The following is a 20,511-nucleotide window of genomic DNA, read 5'->3' as shown; positions in this document are numbered from 1 at the left end:
ATGTTAGGTTTAAATGTTTGTATATTCAAATGCTCATTTGAATATATAAGTGGTCGATAGTTCGAAGGTATAATAAAAATATATTATAATATATTTGATAAATAATGCATTCCGAAGCACAACGACTGTGATTTCTTATTGGCTCAGCAGTGTTTGGGATCCGCCTATGTGCTCATGGCAGAGCTTCAGTAAACACCGCGAGTGATGTCGGGATCGGCAGATTCACGGACTTTCGCTTCATTTCGAGTCGAATATGATTGATCTCAACGTTATTTTAGGTAATAGGGCAAGTCAGCTCGATCGTTTCCAACTCCTAAAGTTCGATTCAGTTGAACCGATTCATTTTAAAGAACCGTTCAAGAATTAACAGATGTCTATTGATGTTCAGCGTACTGTCTGTGTTCGGCACGTCGATAAACTGGAGCGATATTAATACATGTAATATTTCTAGTTCTCAATGTGTTCAGTCAGAAAGTTTATCTGTCTGCTGAAGCGTGAAATCAGGTCACTTCCTCAATCTCGGGTCTAGTGTACTTGCTTTCTGCTAAATCTGTGCAGGACAAGTCACACACATGTTGAGATTAAACCCCACTTTCGATACTCAAAAAGATGTTGTGTCAAGCATTTTGGCGAAAGAGGACAGAGCGAATATAGGTAAGCGTGTTTATTTATTTATAATACGCAACAATAATAGCATATAAATATATTATTATAATTATATTGCTGAGGCGTTCTTCAGACTATGTTCTTGTTTTAAATGTGTGCAGGTGTTCTTGAGCCTCGCATTCTGAGTGTGGAGAGAGATGGAGGACTCGTGTACTCTTGGAGAGTAAGTTTGGCTTCAGATTCATGTGTCACTTTAATTTGACAGGTCATGCGCGCGACGTTCCATTCATAGCAGCGCAAGTGACGCGCGCACAATCTGTCGCCACTCAATAGCAAACGAGCACTGCATGCCATACATACAATAGACACTGTAGTACATAGCATACATGCACACTGAATAGATGTGACTGTGTTAAATTCCTATTATAATTTTTGCTCTTTTTTTAAATGCTATTTTTAACTTAATGATTTCCCAATCATATGTTTAGGGGGCAACAGGAACTACAAGAATCGGAAAATATGATCCTTACAGTACAGAGAATAAGGTACAGAATGGGTAACTATGTTGGAGATGAACTTTGGGCCTGTGAAAATGTAACTCCAACCATACAAATGATTATAAACTGAATATAAATGTACAGTGTAATATGAAAACTCTGGGGCCAATTGCATAAACATAGCCATTATGTCAAGTATGACCAACAGTTTTACTTTTCGGTATCAAATTAGACCAAACTACATTTTATGTAACTGACTGTTTTAAAGAAAAAAAAATTAAGACTAACTTGTAAGACTAGTCTTAACAGTTTATGCAACCTGCCCTCCGATGTATTAAAAATGTGAGAAATGTGCATTTATTCCAGTTTTCATGACTGAAACTAAGGAAGGATTGTCTAACACACACGTGTGCCTCTTGTGTTCACAGCTCCTCTACACTTTTGACAAGCAAGTGTGTGTCAGCAGCTGCTCTTTAAATAAAGAAGAAACACTCCTTGGTAAGAACGCAGTAGACGCATTCATCATTGTGTTGGTGGTAGCGTTTAACTTGGTGCATCATTATGAACTTTTGGTTTTGAGAAGGTGATTACTAATGTGAGCTTCTTTTGTGTTAGCGGTCAGTCTATCTCAGTCCACACAGGGAGAAGGGCGCTTTAAACCAGGTACAGAACATAATTTATAACAATATATTATTTACTGTTTTAATTGTTATTTATGGCAGGTCTCGACAGTGTGAGTGTTTCACTCGCATTTGCTACTTAAATTTGATGTGTGTGAATAATAAAAGTCAAGTTTTATGAAATGCAAGGTCATATAAAGTCTTAAATATCTTAAATGTTATTACAAGTGTTTTAATTATCATTTTAAGAGGCTTTAAATTTGGGGATGAAAAAACAGGAATTGCGTAGTCTGATGTGATATATATATGTATATACCTTTATATATATATATATATATATATATATATATATATATATATATATATATATATATATATATATACCTTTTTTATATATATATATATATATATATATATATATATATATATATATATAAATTACATGACAAAAATTGTAATCAGTAATATAATCTCTTAGATTTTTGGTAACGTAATCTGACTACTTTTGGATTACATTTAGATTACTTTTGTGCTAACCCTTATTTGATGTCACATATATTGTAGGATAATCTTGTACTATTTTGACAGATACAAAGAAAATATATATTCCAAAAAATATATACTATTCATCAACAAGAGCCTCAACAGATTCTTTTAAAGTGCAATGTATGGACAGTTAATACTTCAAAATACTAACACTAATGTACCTGTTAGTGTTTGCTGAGAGTAACGCTGAATAAAACAAAATCACATCTTATGATTTTAAAACATATTTACTTAAAATTAAGTAAATTTAGAAAACAGCAACATTACAAAAACAAATACTGTGTGTGTGTGTGTGTGTATATATATATATATATATATATATGTGTGTGTGTGTGTGTGTGTGTGTGTGTATATATATATATATATATATATATATGTGTGTGTGTGTGTGTGTGTGTGTGTGTGTATATATATATATATAATATATATATACACACATACATACATACATACATTTAAAAATAAAATAATAAATAAAATTTTAATTTATTATTAAAAAAAATTAATTTAAATTTTAAATTAATTTTAATTTAAATTAAAAAAAAATTAGGATTACTTTATTAGAATTTAATTATATTTGTTTTGTTGAGTTATTTATTCCTTTCTTTAAATTAATTGATTAAATGTATTTATTTATCCATTTATAATTTCTCCATAATGCACACACAGTTTTCACAGTTTAAATTAGGCCTGCAAATAATTACATAATTATTAAATACAGTTTAAAGCAGAAATACTTAAAAAAGTATTTTTTTATATTCTAATAAATTCATTATTTTTGCTCATTTTGCATTTAACTTTACCCTAAAGTTTTTTTATGTGCACATGTGCTAGTTGGGAAAAATGTAAGTGTCAGGCCCTGTGTTGGGCCTTTAATTAATTAATTAATTAATTAATTAATTAATAATAATGATAATAATAATAATTGCCATCTGTGAGACATGAAGAAACTGTATTTATTCAAATAGGCTATTGAATAAATTTAACTGAACACCACAATATCGTAATTTTTCAGTTATTAGTTGCAATTTAACATGGTTTTATTTGACACCATGTCATGATTATCACAAGTTCCTGTTTCTGAAATATTTTTATGGTTGGACCATTTGAGGAAGAAGAGGCTTCTTTGCAGTTTTATACAAATTTTTTTTCACTTCCCTTATTGGTTGCTGTGGTAACATTATAGTAATGTTTATAAAATAAATGTGGCATAAGGATTTGTCATTTGTGTCTTAAAGAAATGCGAATTCTTTCACCATATACATACAGGCAGTTTAATTGAATGCCTAGAGGCCCATTAACACTAAGAATGATAACTATAACCGTAACTATATTAGTGTCCACACCAACACACAATATCGTTTTGTTTATTCTACAGTAAGCAAATTATTATCATTATAGTTATCATCCTAGGTGAGGACGGGACTTAAAGGTACATTATGTAACTTTTGGTGCACAGTTGAAAATAAAAGTGCAGCCAAAAAACAGATAATCTAAATGTACTGTATATAAAGGAGTTTAGCAGGATAAAACTACTGAAATCAAGGTGCAGTTAAATGTGCAAAGATATTGACAGTCACGCTGTTCAGATTATCCTTTAACTCCTGACATTATGATTTCTTTCTACTTTAGTGTCAAAATGTTTAACACTTCTCATTGAAATACACCCAATCAACAACACAAAGGTCCTGAAAGCAGTGGATTGCAAGGTCAAAGTGCAGGTAATAAACAGCTGTCATGTGAAGCTGGTGATGAAAAAACATTACAGAATTCCTTATCCAGTGTTGATCACTTTGAAATTGTCTTATTTTCCCCATGACCCCTTTCTAGTTTCTTTATCCTAAGACATGCCGGACCACCGTACTAGAGAGTCATTTGCTGTTGGCGGCAGAAGATGGCTGTATGTATTGTGGAAATACCATCAGTGTGCTTTATGCATTGCTCTATATATACCATATTTTGTTCAAGCTACTAGTTTAAATATATTTTAATTTATCATGAATGGTTACTTTTTTTCTGCAGATGTTGATCAGTACCACATAGCTCTGACGAGGCAGGAGGGCTACAGGGTGGTAAGGCCTGCTATGTGACATGCTGTGGAAATTATATTCATGATATAAGGATTTATAATGATCAAATGATACTCATATGCATTGAGGAAACACATGTACTTGTGCTGGTTTAAACAGGTAATGCAGAATCCTGAGCGTCTGAGCAGAGAGAGAGTGGCTGAGGATTTCAGTTGGGTTCAGTGGGACTCGGACACTCAAAGACTCTTCTACCTCACTGCACGGGTCAGAAAGTCTTTCAGTTCACTTTTTTAGTTTTACTCGCATTCATTTTCTTCTTTGCGTTTTGAAAAAGAAATGTACATTTTTCCAGTATGTGTAAGCCCTTTTTTCTACCCTATAGGATAAACACACACTGAAGTGTGTACAGTTTTTCCCCGATCGCAACTTTGAGATCATGGTAAACATTTTTGCGCACTTGGTGGTGTCAGATTTTTTACTGCTTTATTTTAATAATATTTAGAGGAAGTGATTAAATTAAAAAAACAAATGCTTGTATGTGCAACAGTTTGAGCTTCCATTGGAGATGCCTAAAATTTCTTCTGCCACTTCTGTGAGGTCAGTGACTTAATTTGCAGTTAAATACATGTAAAACATAAAAACAGAATCATATGATGGTGACAACCCCATGTAAACAGAATTAAGCAGTGTCTGTTGTTTGTACAGGTTTGTTAACTTTGGGTACGATCATTATCAGAACCTGAAGGATGAGGGTCTCAGGTTAGAGGTGTTCACCAGCCCAACAGGCAAGTTACTTAGCATGTGCTCTACACAAAATCATACTGAGAAATACTGAAACATTTACTCCATATTTACTTGTGTTTTTTCACTTTTCTAATTTATCATGGGATAGAGAGTAAGTTTATATTTCCTCAGCTTTTTCGCCAATATTGACATAATCATAAAGATGCTTCACTTTGTTGATAAAAGCTGGCATATAATCAGTTCCCGATATTGCCTACAGTTAATTGCCAAAATGCTGTAAATCGCTGACATGATTTCTGCTGATCTGCATTTTAGCTGTATTGGCTTCAGATTTGTGTGACAATTAATTTATTTGATTTCAACTGATGTAAGTTGCTGTTCTGAATCTCTTTGAAAGGAACCATGTGTGTATGCTACAGCCATCCGGTGCGCTGGCATAAGGACGCCACATACACTATCGCATTTGTGCACAGAGGTACAAAACATCATGCTACAGTGATGTAAGCATTTACATAGATCATTATATAAAGGATTAATTTGACTCTCTTTGATAGGTTGCAGTAAGACGTTCACTGTATCTCTGGAGAAAGGCTCTGCACCTGCTAATTTGCCAACCATCCATCCTATCTTCATTCATCTGGGTCAGTGCAGCCATTATCACTGCAATTCTCATACTTTCATTTAAAGATAGAAAGTCATTGATCTGAAATAGTGTCATGGGTCATCTTCTCAGTTGTGATGATTTATTTGTTTCAGATTATTATATAGTGGTGTACTTGGCTGGTCATTTCCTGCACCTGATCAACTGCAGACAACAAGACCTGCTCTGCTACAGTCTTTTCCTGTCAGGTAAAGCCTGATATATATATATATTGTAGTAATGTTAGATGATACGGGAAGAAGTAGCCGGGAACCGGCAAACATTAAATATAACTTTAATAATATTCAAGTAAAGTCAAGTCAAGTCACCCTTATTTATATAGCGCTTTTTACAATGCAGATTGTGTCAAAGCAGCTTTACATTGATAATTGGTATATAATTTTCCTTTTAAAGAATAGTGTCAATGCAGGCAGATCAAAAGCACTGTTGAATAAATGTCAAGAATACTGTTGAATATCAAATGTCAAGTCAAATTAAATTAAATTAGGGCTGCACGATTAATTGTATTTTAATCACGATAACGATATCTGCTTCTCCCGATTGATTTTAAATAATCGTCACGATATTGGCCCACTCTATGAAAATTAACATAATTTGGAAATATTGGAAGTAATATTAGGAGTTTCGCTGTTTTATCTTTTGAAGTTCCTAAAGGTTTCACCAGTTTTCATAATGTTGATCAGCTAGAAATGATTTTTCTTTGCTTTACAAATTTGCCGGGCAATTTGAATCTGGTTTGTCTTATTGCAAACGAATTTTGTTGCTTTAAAATCTAATGTGAATACATATTACAAAGCGCTCACCAAAACCATGTTTTGTATTGATTTACCATCTAACGAAGTTATCATAGTTGGTTAAATTAAGTCGTTGTGCCACCTACAGGCCTTTTGGGTGAATTGTAGGTTGGTAAAGAACTTGCAAAATAGCCATAATTACATTACTCTTCATTACTTATTCAAAATAAACAAACAACAAAACGAAAGTAAAATGCAAACATAATAAAAATCAAAAATTGTTTGTTTACTTGTTTTTTTGTTACGGTTAGTTTTTTGTTTTGTTTAGTGTTTTTGTTTTGTGTTGTGTTTTGTTAGGGTTTGTCTTTTTTTTTTCGTTTTTGCTTTGTTTAGTGTTTTTGTTTGTTTTGGATTTTGTGTTGTTTTTTGTTCTTTTGTGTTCTTTTGTTTTTGCTTTGTTTAGTGTTTTTGTTTTGTGTTTTGTTCAGTGTTGAGTTTTGTTTTTTGTTTTATTTAGTGTTTTTGTTTGTTTTGGGTTCTGTTTTGTTTTTTTGTTTTCAGTAGGTTTTGTTTTGTTTTCATTTGAACTATTCCAGTATTATTTTGGAATTTCTGATATTTTCACTTTTGCATCATTTGGTTAAAACCAGTTATAATTTAGCTATTTACATTACTAGTTTCATTTGTGAATTTGATTTTGTGTTATGAATGTTAGACTTATCAGGGCTGGCTGATATAAATTCTATATTTAACTTATTTGGGGTGATTTTAACTGTAATATAATATGCCTTTGATACATTTGCTTAAACTAATATTGCATTATTGATCCATTCACCTGTATTTTGTGTGTTTTCTGTGTGTATTACCTTACTCTGTGCTCTCTCACAGGGGCAGATGCTCATATTGAAGCACTGGGTTTGGGCAGTGAGGTTGTAAGTATGTCTGGCAGCAGGCTCCTTGATGCCCGAGCTGGCAGGATGTACACCATGGACCTTAACCCTGACTTCCTGCTTGAGCTTCTCAGTTCAGACAGGCCTGAAGCCCAGCAGCTCGCTGCCCTGCACTGCATGCTGGTCTACCTGCAGCCAAATCCTGTGATAGAGCTCAAGGTGAGAGAGAAAGAGATTTTTAATTAGGATATGTGCTGGAAACACACGTGTCATTCTTATTTATCTTTCGGCCCAGATTATAAACTGGATCAGTGAGAATATCATGAGCTTTGATGCTTTTGATCAGATTCAGGAGTTCATTCTAGGTGAGTGCATGTGTGTTCATGTGGTCTATGTCTCTTTTGCATGCTAAACTAGTATTATAAATAACTGTATAACTCTCATTTCAGCTTCCCTTTACAGAATAAGCTACCAGCAGTGTGTGAGCCTAGATAAGTTATTGCCATACTCTTGTGTGCTTGAGAAAAAGGTAAACTATGTACTGTACTTTTTTTATTATTTCAAAGGTGCACTCAGTACTTTTCCCCTCATAAAAAGCTTTTACATGACTTATTCTAAAATATCTCTGTGATTTCTGTCTGTTTAATATAATGTTAATCTTATGTTCCTTTTTTTCATTTGTGTCATTTGCATTTCTAGGAGCTTCCTGTAGCTCTGACAGCAATCCCTGGGGTGAAATGCACCCCTGAACTGCTCTGTCAAGCAATAATCAAAGGGAAGGTAAGAGATACTCTCTAGTCTATAGTCCACACGCATTAGTATATTTCATAAAATATTCTTTGCATGATGAACAGGACAACATGTTTAAAATCAGACAGCATTTCAAACAGATGTGACGGATGTGTTTATGCATTTAATTTAATTTAGCTGTCAAGATTATGATCACTGATCACAATTTAAAAATTGTGTTTATTTTAATACCTGAGCATATTGTACACAATTAACGTATCTAACATTACAGAGGTAAAATGGACTGACAAAAACTTGAAGAGCAGCAGTTTACTAACTTAACACTAGGTGGCAGGAGAGTCTCAGATCAGTGCTAGTGCAGACAAAAGGGAATCCATATCTAATTAATTAAATCTGCTTGGGAGAGGTGTTAGAAAGAAACACATCAACAGGAAATGTTTGAGTTGTGAAATAGATTTCAACTGTCAGCTATAACCCCAAAAAATGATGGTTGTTAAATCAGAATTAAATTGTGCAACCCCCCTAAACATTTGCCAGGGCTTCAGTCCAGATCGATTCTCAAGACATAACTTCATTTGCCAAAAAGAAACACTTATATCTACTTTATCTATGAAAAGTCTTATTTGCAAATCTTCTTTTGAGATAATGTTGTACGTGTATTTTATTATTGTTGTAATGACTATGGTGGTTATGATGGGTTGAAGGCTAAAAGCCTGCAGGGTTACTGGGAGGAGCTACAGCATGTTTTGGAAAGGATGAGGTACTTTGAGGCGGTCCCAAGCCCACGCTTCAGGACCACTCTGATTAAGGAGGACTGGATCAGATTTCAGGCTGCTATGGTGAGCATTAATACCATACATTACGCATCAGGACTTACACAAAGCATTTGAAAGCAGCTGAAATGTCCCAGAATCTGTTAAACATAAATACATTTTTTTTAAATGTTTATTCTGTTTGGTCAAAAAGTTTTATTCTCTTCTGTGTGATTTCTAAAAACTGATTGGAGCAATAGCACAAGCATCCATTACACACACACACACACACACACACACACACACACTTTCACAAAAATCCCTAGTGGAGCATGTAAATGGAGAAAGACATTCTTTACAGATAATTTATTTTAAAAAAATCAAACCCAGATGGGAATTTTAACAAAAGCCATTTGAATTCATGCAAAATGTAATCATCGGTGAAGCTCAAAAAGTGAAATATTACCCACGGGTGAAATCCTGTCATTCACTGGAAATGTGAACAACAGCTGAAGACGGCCAAAAAAACATCTTAAAATTATGGCTATATTGAGAAAGTTGTTTTATTATTATTGAATTACCGCATTGTTTGCATGAATGTTTGAGAAATATATGTTTGAAAAATATATAATTCAAACAAATTGCAGAACCCAATAATTACATGATTTTGATTTATATTTCATTTATATTTGATTTATTTGTTTAATTTTGACAACAAAATTAATTATTCTTAATTTATTGTCTGCCCTAGTTATAATATATTGAATATAATATAAATTATACATTTTTATAAATGCATAACAGTGTATATTTTATTTTTATATTGTCATAAATATACATTTTTGATAAGTAATATTTTTCAATGAACATTATATCATTAAGTAAACTCATTTGGTGCTGTCCTTATTGTAAAAAAGACATATGTGACTCTGGACCACAAAACCAGTCACAAGGGTCAATGTTTTGAAATTGATATTTATACATCATCTGAAAGCTGAATACATAAACTTTCCATTGATGCATGGTTTGGCCGAGATTCAACTATTTGAAAATCTGGAATCTGAGGGTGTAAAAAAAATCATAATATTAAGAAAATCGCCTTTTAAAGTTGTCCAAATGAAGTCCTTAGCAATGCATATCCACTCACAAAAATACATTTTTGATATATTTAGGATAGGAAATTTACAAAATATCTTCATGAAACATGATTTTTACTTAATATCCTAATAATTTTTGGCATAAAATTTAAAAAAACAAACAAAAAAACAATAATTTTGACCCCTACAATGTTTTGTTAGCTATGTTAACTATTGCTACAAATATACCCATGTGACTTATGACTGGTTTTGTGGTCCAGGGTCACATATTGCCTATATTGACTAGTCAGAACTTAGGACTATACTAGAATTCTGTTTTATGTTTTATAATATCCAATTTTGTTATTGCTGCAGAACATGGAGAAGAAGAAATCTCCCCGCTCTTATCGCCAGATTGAGGAAAACACAAAAAAGTGGGTGGAGTTCAGCATGTACCAAATGCTATGTGTGCGTGAGTGTGCATGGAGTGTGCAAGAAGAGCATGTTACATTTCAAAACAGAGTAACCCTTATATAAATAGCTGAACCAATTAATACAAGACTTTTTTTTAGTACATCTAATAAATGTCCTGTGTATAATGAGCTCCAGAAATAGCTTTTTTATAACTTATCTATGTGAGCTGAGTGTGTTTGGTGTTTGATGAGACCCAGAGGTGAGGCAAATGAAATGCAGCTTGATGTAATTTAATTCTCTTTTTCTGTTTGTTTCTTATGTGCAGAGTTCTGTCCATGGTGGACACCTGGCGTTTAGGTAAGTGAAACATTTTTAAAATGGCCAGTCGTGTCAACGAAAGGACAACTGTTAGATTATTATTCCCTGATAAAATCCTGGAAACATTTCAGACTTTCACGGAAAGTCCCAGTGATTTGAGTTTCAGGGTCACATTCTCTGGTTTGAATGTAATCGTTCTCCAGGTTTGTGTGTAGTTAATCAAGATCCTTGTTAAATATGTGGGAAATGGGAAGAGGAATTCCATAGTGTTATGTAAGACTGATTACAGTACCTCCCTACTCCGGTGGGCTACTTTTACACTGTTACCACGGGTTGTTTTTTAGTCCGCGGGTTGAAGCAGAATAGCAATTGGGCTGGTTTTGTTAAGCAAACCTCACAAAACACACACTCACACACAAGACAAATCTACTGTGTTATCTCGTGTTAGTCAGAATAAAGAAGCTTATTTTTCAGTTCCTGCAAATACAGTGGAAATAGGAATATTTCATTCAGAATGAAAATCTGTCATCATTTACTGATCCTCATGTTGGTCCAAACCTGTATCTGACATTCTTTCATCTGTGGAACACAAAAGAGGATGCTTTGGAGAATGTTTACACTGCTCTTTTCCATGCAACAAAAGCAAACAGTGAAAAAGAGTCCAGCGTTTAAATGTGCGCTAGTGTGACTGAGATTTGAGAGCCACGGATAAAAGCTGTGTGGGTTTGAAATTACATTAAGTGAGTAAATGATGACAGGTTTGCGTAAACTACACTCTCAATTCCTCACTCACCTTCTTTCTGTCCTTTCAGATAGGCGTGTAGTTCCACTGTTTCAGGAGGAAGACCAACAGCAGAGGGTGCTGGTGGGCCTGGTGAGTGGTGAGCCTGTCAGTTGTCCAGCTGTTACTCTCCACACAAAATAAGCTGACATGTCATAGATCAAAGCAGCTGAAATCAGAGTGAATAGGGGAAAAGTGCAGACAATACTAGAAAATTATACAAACCTTGAGAATGAGTGACTTCCCTTAAAATGTTCTTGTGACTCCAGTAGTCCTCAAGATTTAAAGGGTTAGTTTACCCTCATGTCATCCCAAACCCGTACGACCTTCGTTCAACTTTGGAACACAAATTAAGATATTTTTGATGAAACAACACATTGGCAGCAATCGCACTGCACCTTTCAAGGCCTAGAAAGATAGTAACGACATTGTTAAAATAGTCCATGTGACTGCAGTGGTTCAACCTTAATGTTATGAAGCAACGAGAATACTTTTTGTGTGCAAAAACAAAACAAAAAATTATGACTTTATTCAACAATTTCTTCTCTTTTCTGTCATTCTCCGATGCTGGTTACATTGTAGACACCGTGCAGCACTTCTGGGTTCTACATAAGAATGCCAACTTGGTATTGGCCGACACACTGTAGTGCAGCGCTTCCGGGTTCTACGTCAATTAGGAGAATGACTGTAGAACCACTGTAGTCACATGGACTATTTAAACGATGTCTTTACTACCTTTCGGGGCCTTGAAACGTGCACTGATGTTGCTGCCTACCCTCGGATTTCATCAAAAATATTTTAATTTGTGTTCCGAAGATGAACGAAGGTCTTACAGGTTTGGAATCACATGAGGGTGAGTAATTAATGACAGAAATTTCATTTTTGGGTGAACTAACCCTTTAATATTCTTAAGGGGGTCACACACCGGACGCGAAGCTCAGCGCCGCGCCGCGTCACGTTGTCTTTAAAATTCAAACACATTGTTTTCTATGAGTGTACGCACACCGGCGGCGACATTCATCGCCTGTCCGCGGCGCCCAGCTATGACTCAGGAAGTTGTTCAAAATCCTGCCGCGCCACAGGCATTGTTTTACATTTAAATTTATATTATATTTCTCTGAAATCATCGTTAATGTACATACTGACTTCACCCTGTGCTGCAAGATACATCAGTTTTACATTCTTAGTTTAACAGCTTGAATAAAGTCTAAAAATGTATAATAGACGTAGCCTTTTCTTTCATTTTGCTCTGTTGTGCCATTTTTCCATGTACACTAACCTCAGTGCGAAATATTAAAGCATAGGCATATGTAACGTTTCCCTGTTGACTTAAAACTTACCCATCGTGCAGCTCTTCTATCAGGAGTCGATTCAAAATTGAGCTCGCGTGCATATAATGTGCGCGGCCGGTGTGCGATACCTGTGAGTTGCCCGAGACGCGACGCGGTGCTGAGCTTCTCGTCCGGTGTGCGACCCCCTTTATACAGACAACCCACTCCAAATCTAAAATGAATCAAAAAAGAAGTGAGTCATTCCTGAAATCATCAATTGGATAAATTCTTTAAGGGCTTTATTTTTAGTGTTCACATGTTAAAATGGATCAGCTTCAATTGAAGTGTACAAATATTTTTAGTTTATAGTGTTTTTTATTTAAAAAATAATTATATGTGTAATATCAGTACTCACATAATAAGCAGTGCAAAGTTTCTTGCTTTTGTCAGCTATTTTTTTTGGGGGGGGGGGGAGGGGGGGCAATAACGACAAGCAGACCGTACATTAACTTTTTTTAAGTTATCTTTATTTGTAAAGCATTGTATTACCTTTTAATGATACTATTATATTGTAATTTTGAAGCTTGTGTTTAAATTACAGTTTTGACTTTGTTCTCAAGGTTTATATATTTTACTTTTTTTTTTAGATGGTGGACAAACTCCGAGAACACTTGAACAGACATTTATCACGATTGGGGAAGAAAAAGATTGATTTGCTGGTGGTGAATTATGCTGCAAAGCTGGTATGTGTTTGTGCTCTTACATAATTATGCCAGAGTTCTCTAGAAGTACATGTGTTAGCTATTGGCAACTGTGGGACAAATCTCCTCTGTTGACACAAAACCATGTTGAACCAAGTGCACACTACAAGACTAAAGCCTGTGGCACTTTTTTGAGTTAAGCCTGTGAATAGTTCTCAACAAAAATTTTATTAGAGCTTTTGAGGATGCGAGCATGTCAGCATCACTTGATTCACCACTGCATTTGTTCAATTCTGAAGAACATTTAACAATATTTAGTAATATTTGTTCAAATGTTATGGATTCAGGTGCTCCATTGATATCTAAATCCATAAAATCAAAACCTCATCCCTGGATTAATAACAGTAATATTCGCTCTCTTCGGCAGCTCTAGCTAGACATAAATACTTTTCAAATGTCATTGCCAAAAGCCAGCATAAACCTGCTGTTCTTTTTGCTACTATCAATGACATCCTTAACCCTCCAACTCAGATCTTTACAGAGATATCCTCAGACCTATGTGAGAAATTCCTTGATAATTTTGTTACAAAAATAGCAAACTTATCAAAGATTATTACTCCATTGGCTTATACTTTTAGAGAAAACCACATATCTGTCAAGCTATCTGGAGTGAGTTTGAGCCTATTACTCTTGATTCACTCTATGAAATTATAGAGCACTTACAGCTGTCTGCTTCTCCTCATGACACGATCACTCCTTATTTTTTTAAACAGATTATAAACACGCTGGGACCTAGTCTGCTGTCTTTTATAAATAAATGTCTCAGCATTGGAACTGTACCAGATCAATTAAAACATGCAATAGTCAGACCTCAACTGAAAAATGTGAATCTAGATTTATCTATATTGTCTAATTTTAGACCTATCTCAAATCTGCCTTTTATTGCAAAAATTTTAGAAGAAGTGGTCTCCACACAATTACTTAATTTTCTGAGTATTAATTCTATTCTCATTTCAGTCTGGCTTCAGAGTCCAGCATAGTACCGAAACAGCTCTTCTTAAAGTATTAAATGACATCTATCGATCTGTCGATTCCGTGATTCTCTTAATTCTCGATTTAACAGCAGCGTTTGATACTGTTAATCACTCAATCCTTAGCTCCTGCCTAGAACATTGTATCGATCTGCAGGAAATGTTCTAAAATGGTTTATATCCTATTTGACTAACCGATCTTTTTCAGTCTATATTACTAATTTCACTTCTTCTACCGCGCAACTTGCTTGCGGAGTTCCGTAGGGTTCCATTCTTATTCTCTTTATATATGCTCCCATTATGTGATATTTTTGACAAACATGGGATATCATTTCATTGCTATACCGACGATACACAAATTTACATGCCGATCAAAAAAGGAAATGCAAAAGCTCTTGACACTTTGACAACCTGTTTTCAAGATCTTACAAAGTGGATGTCTGTAAATTTTCATCTCAACGAATCCAAAAAGGAAATCATTTTATTTGAGTCAGTATCTGCTACAGCAATCCTTAAAACGAAACTTAAACAGTTCAAACCAGATATGAGATTGTGTGTCAAAAACTTGGGCATCCGAATCGACAATGAGCTTAAAATGGATAAATAAATAAACTGTGGTTCGGTCTTGCTTTTTTAAATTTACGTCAAATTCTGAAAGTTAAGCTGTTTTTAAATTTTTCCGATACTCAGAAAATCATCCATGTGCTGATATCTTCCCGCCTAGACTACTGTAACTCGCTCTACTATGGTATTAACAAGTCAACTCTGGCTCGGTTGCAACTAGTACAGAATGTTGCTGCTAGACTCCTGACACGGACATGAAAATATGAACATATTACTCCCATTCTTGTCTTGTTGAATTGGCTACCTGTAAAATACAAAATTGAGTTCAAAATCCTGGTCATGTTTTTTAAGTCCATCAATAACCTTGCGCCATCTTATCTCGCAGACCTCCTCGTAAGTCATGTTCCTTCTAGATCACTTAGATCCAGTGATCTTGCACTCTTAACTGTGCCAAGAACTAGATCTAAACACAGGGGTGATCGTGCGTTTGCAGTGGTTTGTCCTAATCTAATAGACTCTGGCTATTTTTAAATCTAAGTTAAAAATAAAGATTTTCTATGGCTTTCTAATAATGGCTGATGGCCTATGATTGTATTAGTTTTAAGTGTTATTTATTATTTTCATGCTGATGTATTATTTTCTGTGTTCACCTTGTAAAGCACTTTGGGCAGAAAGAAAAATTTCCATATTAAAGTGTTGGCTAAAATGAGTCTTTAAGGGTGACGGCTTTCTATCTTGTAGTGTGCACTTGGAACTTGCACTTGGTGTTTGATAAACTCTTGTCCTTTTGCCAAAACATAGCTTCCGTATCTCTCTCCTGCTGGGAATTTTGGAACAAACCCCCATAATGTGCTGCTCTTCTGTTACGTAAGGGAAGAAAAGTTCAAGATATGCACTAAATATCTGTTTCCACCAAACTGACACTGGATCTAACCCATTCGGGAGACCCGAGGGGGAAGCAGATGGACGTTTAGTGGTTCTTCCTGTTTTCAGATCAGGGTGAGCATGAGGATGTGAGAAACCATGCGTGATCTGCCTAGCGTAAGCACATGATTGAGTTATTGAAGTTGCTCAAGTGAAACTAAAGTGAGCAGGGGTGGTGCTCTTAAATTTGTGCTCACCATGAAAACAGGAAGGGAAAGTGAGTCAGACTGCCCAGTGCACTCTCTGACAGCTGTCATTTGAGGACAGCAGTTTATTTCCACTAAACATCCTCATAGATTCTTAGTAGTTGCATAGGGGATGGGTGTTCCCTTGAATATGCTTTCTGTCTAAAGTATTTTTAGTAATATATGACTGTATTCTCTGTTTAGCTGGAACTGGTCTGGCATGTGCTGGAATTGGTATGGCAGAAGCTGAAGTTGGGCCCCTGGGTGCTCTGCATGTATGTGTACCTATGCATGTTTTACTTCTTCACTGAGAGAGCTTGAATGCCTGAATCTAAAGCCTTCAATTCTTGTTTCTGTTCTAGTAAGCAGCAGGGTAGTTCAGAAGAGTGGGCAATGTTTCATGTGATGTTTCGCATTCTGGAAGCAACTAAAGGGCTCTGTCTCCCCCTCCCTCCAGGTAAGAGGAAGTCTGACAGAGACAATCTGACTACATTTAGAAAACAGTTCCAAAACCTAGTGAGCTGCCTTTTTGTCTGCCATCTACACAAAGAGCTGCCTATTAAGACAGAATCCTAACTGGACCTCATAAGTGACTTATTTGGAACACTCTAAATGGGCAGGAACTTACATATATCCCTCCTCACATGAAGAGACTCAAATCACAGTTGAATCCAATAGAGATTGATGTTAGCATGTTGCTATGCTAAAAGCACAATACACTATTAATTGTAAATATGCATAAAACACACAAATATTGGACCAAAAAAAAAAAAAAATCAATTAGATTTAACTGTGTTTTTTTTTTTTATACTTTCCAGTATTTCCTGGAATACAAGAATATTAGCATCTTACATATTATATCTACATTAGCGATGTCCAAACTTGGTCACGGAGGGCCACTGTCCTTCAGAGTTTAGCTCCAACTTGCCTTGACACACCTTCCTGGAGTTTCTAATATGCCTAGTAAGAGCTTGATTAGCTGGTTCAGGTGTGTTTCATTTGAGCTGGCGTTGACCGCAGGACGGTGGCCCTCCAGGAGCAGGATTGGACACCCCTGTTCTATATAGTATGGATGTGTGTAGTATTAATGTAATCCGGGTGAACTACATCTGCCATGTTGTCACTTTCATGTAACCTGTCAGAAATTGTTTGTCAGATTCATACTTTTCGCCTACTGTTTAAATATACTATATAGTTGGGAACTAGGCCTATTTGGATGCAGGGATAGACAAATTGACATTTCTTGCAGCTCGTCTGCAATTTTGCATCAATTTTTCCCACTGTGCTTGGTTTACTGCGTTCACTACAAAAATACATGTGATTATGCATTAGATTTTTGGCATAAATGAAGTGATTACTATCTAGGTATGCAGCTCACTGGGTTTTACAGAGCTAATGTTCTTGATATACTAAGGGAGCTGCTGTGTTTTCTTTTCATGTTTAGGCACTTTTAGCTTGTTTAATGATGACAAAAGAGAAAAACAGAACCTTTAGTTCTCCTATGCCTAGCCAAAGATATTTGAAACCTCTCAAGATTAATCAAATGAGCATCTATCCAAAATCCCAATGAATCCAATGTAGTTCAGCTGTTGGGTGTGTCCGACTTGACAGATTCTATGACCCAGTGAGGAAAAAAAGCTGTTTCTGAAATCTGAAGTGTGCCAGATCTGTCTGGGTGGATCCGCTCTTTGACACAAATGCTTTGGCCTGGGCTTAGACCCGCCTGGAAGACGATTAGAATCGATCTTTCACATAACTGATTAAACTAGTTAAATCAAAAAAGTGGTTTATTATGTTTGCATTTGTGCCTAGGTTATTCTACACTATTAAGTGTCCTCGGAGTCCGTTGTCTCCCACGGCACACTTTTCTCCAGTATGTGGACCATGGCCTTCTTCAGCTCACAGAACCATTTGTTTCGCGACTTATGACAGGTACATTTGAATATATCCTGTTCCTAAAGCTGTCCATTTATATATATTGTGTACATATACAATAGTTAGACTTTACCTGTCACCTTTGAACTTTTCCTACAGCATATTCGTAGTCGCCACATTAAGGACTCCAATAGGCAAAAACGTACCCCTGACCTAAAGAAAATTAGTTAGATCTGAATCAAATAGTGCCTTTGGATAAAAATGAGTGCTTTCATAAAAAAAAAATAGTACACATTATTATCATTATTGATGAACAAGGGTCATTTAGAAGCCAGTGTTTTATTTTAAGAACAATTTTACAGTGCTTTTCACTTTTTCTGTCTATCTACCTCATGACAGGTTTAGATAACAGTGATTCTAATGAGCAGCTGAAGTTCAGTATTCTGAAAAGACTTCCAGAGGTAACTTTCCTACTTGACTCTTCTCTTGAACTAATTGTCTTGTAAAATCCTGGTTCGCTTTTCCTCACTTTTCAGTCACAGCGTGGAGCAGCTCTCAGAGACATCAGTAATTACCCTGTGTAGAAGAAAAGGAATGTGAGCATGTTTGTGGTTGTGTTGAGTCGCAGCATGTGCTTGGGCTTCAGTCTTTTTTTTCAAGTCTTAGGGCAGCCAAGTGAGAAAGTGCTGCAGGTGTAATAGAAAAATACAAGCCAATTTCCAGCTTGGTGATTAATCTTCCTGTAATCTTCCATGGTATTGCAGTCATCCCTTCTGCTTTCCAAACTTTTCCCTTTGTTTTAGAAACATTTTGGTTCCTAGTGTTATTTTGAATGATTCAACAGTGCATGCTATTCCAAAGAATCAAAATTTCTCTTTGGAATCTTTCATCAAAATATAAAAACTTGCTCTGGGCCGGGAAATGTTAACCAATTGCCAAATAGTTCTAGAAATGCAGCTTTTCTAAAATGTTGACAATTTTAATTGATTTTAATTTAGTTGATATTTTAATGCCAAATAACGATAAAGGTTACAAAAATAATTTTGATCTAAAAAAGCTTCCTCAAAGGTTGGTGCTGGCAGTGCCATTCTGGTATGGAACTCCCGCTCATCATAAATCGATTCCTGACATCCCACCTAACTTAATTAATTTTCTATTTGAATCATAAATGTCACATTATGAAAGTAAAATGGGTTGTGAATGCCATTTGATGTTGATATTAGTTTTTCTAATTTGTTTTTCTAATTAGCATATAGAGCAGAAAGTGAGCCAGCGGTGGGATCACCCCACCACCTCTGCGTGCATCTCCAGAGAATACGTCAGGACTCTTTTGGACAAACACTCAGAGAGCAGGGTGAATAAAGGATGTCTTTTTTTTAGAAAAACACAACTGCATACAATTGGTTTGAATGTCTGCCAAACAACTGAAACTAATACTTGGATGAAACAGCTTATTAGACTTGATGCTGAAATGAAATATTACAGCTGCTGTTCAGACTTTTTAATTTAATTTATGTATTTTGATTCTAGCAAATCTGAATCATGGTCTTGGCTCTTTGCTCAGAGCAAATACTCCCATGTTTACCAGCTAAACACATGATCTTTTTTAGGACTCTGCACTGTTGGACTATGGCAAGTCAAGTTTCTATCCTGATTTTCTGCCTCTAAACTACCTCGCCAAGATTCTCTCGAACAGGGAAGAACAAGGTATGTGGTTTCAGATATGAGTTCAATCATAAAATATGATCTGGGATAGTAAATGTTATCATTTACTGTAAGGTAATGATCGTGTGGGTGTTGTATTTCAGTTCTGAACCCTTTTGAAGAGCAGGAGAATGTGGATGTCAGGTTTGTGGAGGAGACGGCCTTAAAGCAGACTCTCATCAAGCTGGGCTTCGAAGTCAAGTAAAAACAGCGCAGTACAAACCGAAAAAGAAAACAGACACATGGGAAATCAGGGGAAAAATTGCCCCTGGCCAAAGTACAAAGCTTGGTTCATTCAAGTTATTGTAGTAATGTAAAGAAATATCAGTTTTAGGGACATCATACTAAAAACTGAAGCCCAAAATCAAGCTGTTGACCAAAGATCATTTTCTGGCTGTCAGTCTGCTCTTTAAATATCACATTTTAGTACCCATATGGACACGTACTGACTCTACTGATGCCAATACGTATGGGGAATATTATGCACTTTTCTATACACATGCGATGGAAGAGCACCAACAAAAGACGTATAAAGGGATTTTTTTTTCCAGATGTTGTATGGGGTCAAGTGGGTTCATCTGTAAATATTTGACAAACAAAAAATAAAAAAATCATATATTCTTTGTACTTTTCATTTTGCAAAATAAGATTCTTCTTGTTGATAGTAATTTCCTGAAAGGTTATTTTAGATTGCTGCCTGTATGTTTGCAATTATGCTGTTGAGCCTCTAAGGCATGGTATTTGCTTTGCAGCTGCTTTAGATGGTTATTGGTAACTTTTCTATAAAGCACACTGAGCTAGAGCTGTGTCTAGATCAGGGATTGGTGAAATACCAAT

The 20,511-nt window shown here is 35.5% G+C and overlaps 2 protein-coding genes across 5 annotated transcripts in view; one reads left to right on the top strand and one right to left on the bottom strand.

Annotated features, from left to right (window-relative positions):
- The first annotated feature begins 167 nt into the window (after positions 1-167).
- LOC125245656 (gamma-secretase activating protein) lies at positions 168-20,297 on the top strand. Of its 2 annotated transcripts, XM_048156342.1 has the most exons (33): positions 168-278; positions 559-654; positions 768-829; positions 1,095-1,151; positions 1,532-1,601; positions 1,719-1,766; positions 3,902-3,990; positions 4,100-4,169; positions 4,292-4,341; positions 4,459-4,563; positions 4,682-4,738; positions 4,847-4,896; positions 5,005-5,084; positions 5,192-5,194; positions 5,441-5,518; positions 5,598-5,684; positions 5,800-5,892; positions 7,327-7,547; positions 7,624-7,693; positions 7,778-7,857; positions 8,028-8,108; positions 8,783-8,917; positions 10,282-10,340; positions 10,646-10,677; positions 11,451-11,512; positions 13,338-13,433; positions 16,300-16,370; positions 16,458-16,552; positions 17,908-18,027; positions 18,370-18,431; positions 19,220-19,324; positions 19,581-19,677; positions 19,779-20,297. In XM_048156342.1, exons 1-33 carry the CDS (start codon positions 254-256, stop codon positions 19,877-19,879), a joined length of 2,607 nt encoding a protein of 868 aa, XP_048012299.1. In that variant the 5' UTR covers positions 168-253; the 3' UTR covers positions 19,880-20,297. The 2 variants fall into 2 exon arrangements, with proteins under 2 accessions (XP_048012299.1, XP_048012300.1); XM_048156343.1 differs by lacking the exon at positions 5,192-5,194.
- The window catches only part of ccdc146 (coiled-coil domain containing 146), a 27,826-nt gene continuing 25,605 nt past the window's right edge, over positions 18,291-20,511 (bottom strand). For all 3 annotated transcript variants that reach the window (XM_048156336.1, XM_048156338.1, XM_048156337.1), the window contains exon 19: positions 18,291-18,546. The gene's annotated coding sequence lies outside the window, so the exon portion shown is untranslated. The remainder of the gene's footprint in view (positions 18,547-20,511) is intronic.

Source organism: Megalobrama amblycephala, linkage group LG14 (assembly GCF_018812025.1).
Source record: "Megalobrama amblycephala isolate DHTTF-2021 linkage group LG14, ASM1881202v1, whole genome shotgun sequence".
Taxonomy (NCBI): Eukaryota; Metazoa; Chordata; class Actinopteri; order Cypriniformes; family Xenocyprididae; genus Megalobrama; species Megalobrama amblycephala.
The sequence above is the reverse complement of the archived record's forward strand: the minus strand, read 5'-3'. Positions and strand labels throughout refer to the sequence as shown.

Bases quoted from the DNA above. Each gene is read 5' to 3' on its own strand.
- LOC125245656 (XM_048156342.1), top strand. From the start codon at position 254: ATGATTGATCTCAACGTTATTTTAG. The intron at 5,519-5,597 runs GTACAAAACATC...TCTCTTTGATAG, and splicing joins TATCGCATTTGTGCACAGAG to GTTGCAGTAAGACGTTCACT. The intron at 10,678-11,450 runs GTAAGTGAAACA...CTGTCCTTTCAG, and splicing joins GGTGGACACCTGGCGTTTAG to ATAGGCGTGTAGTTCCACTG.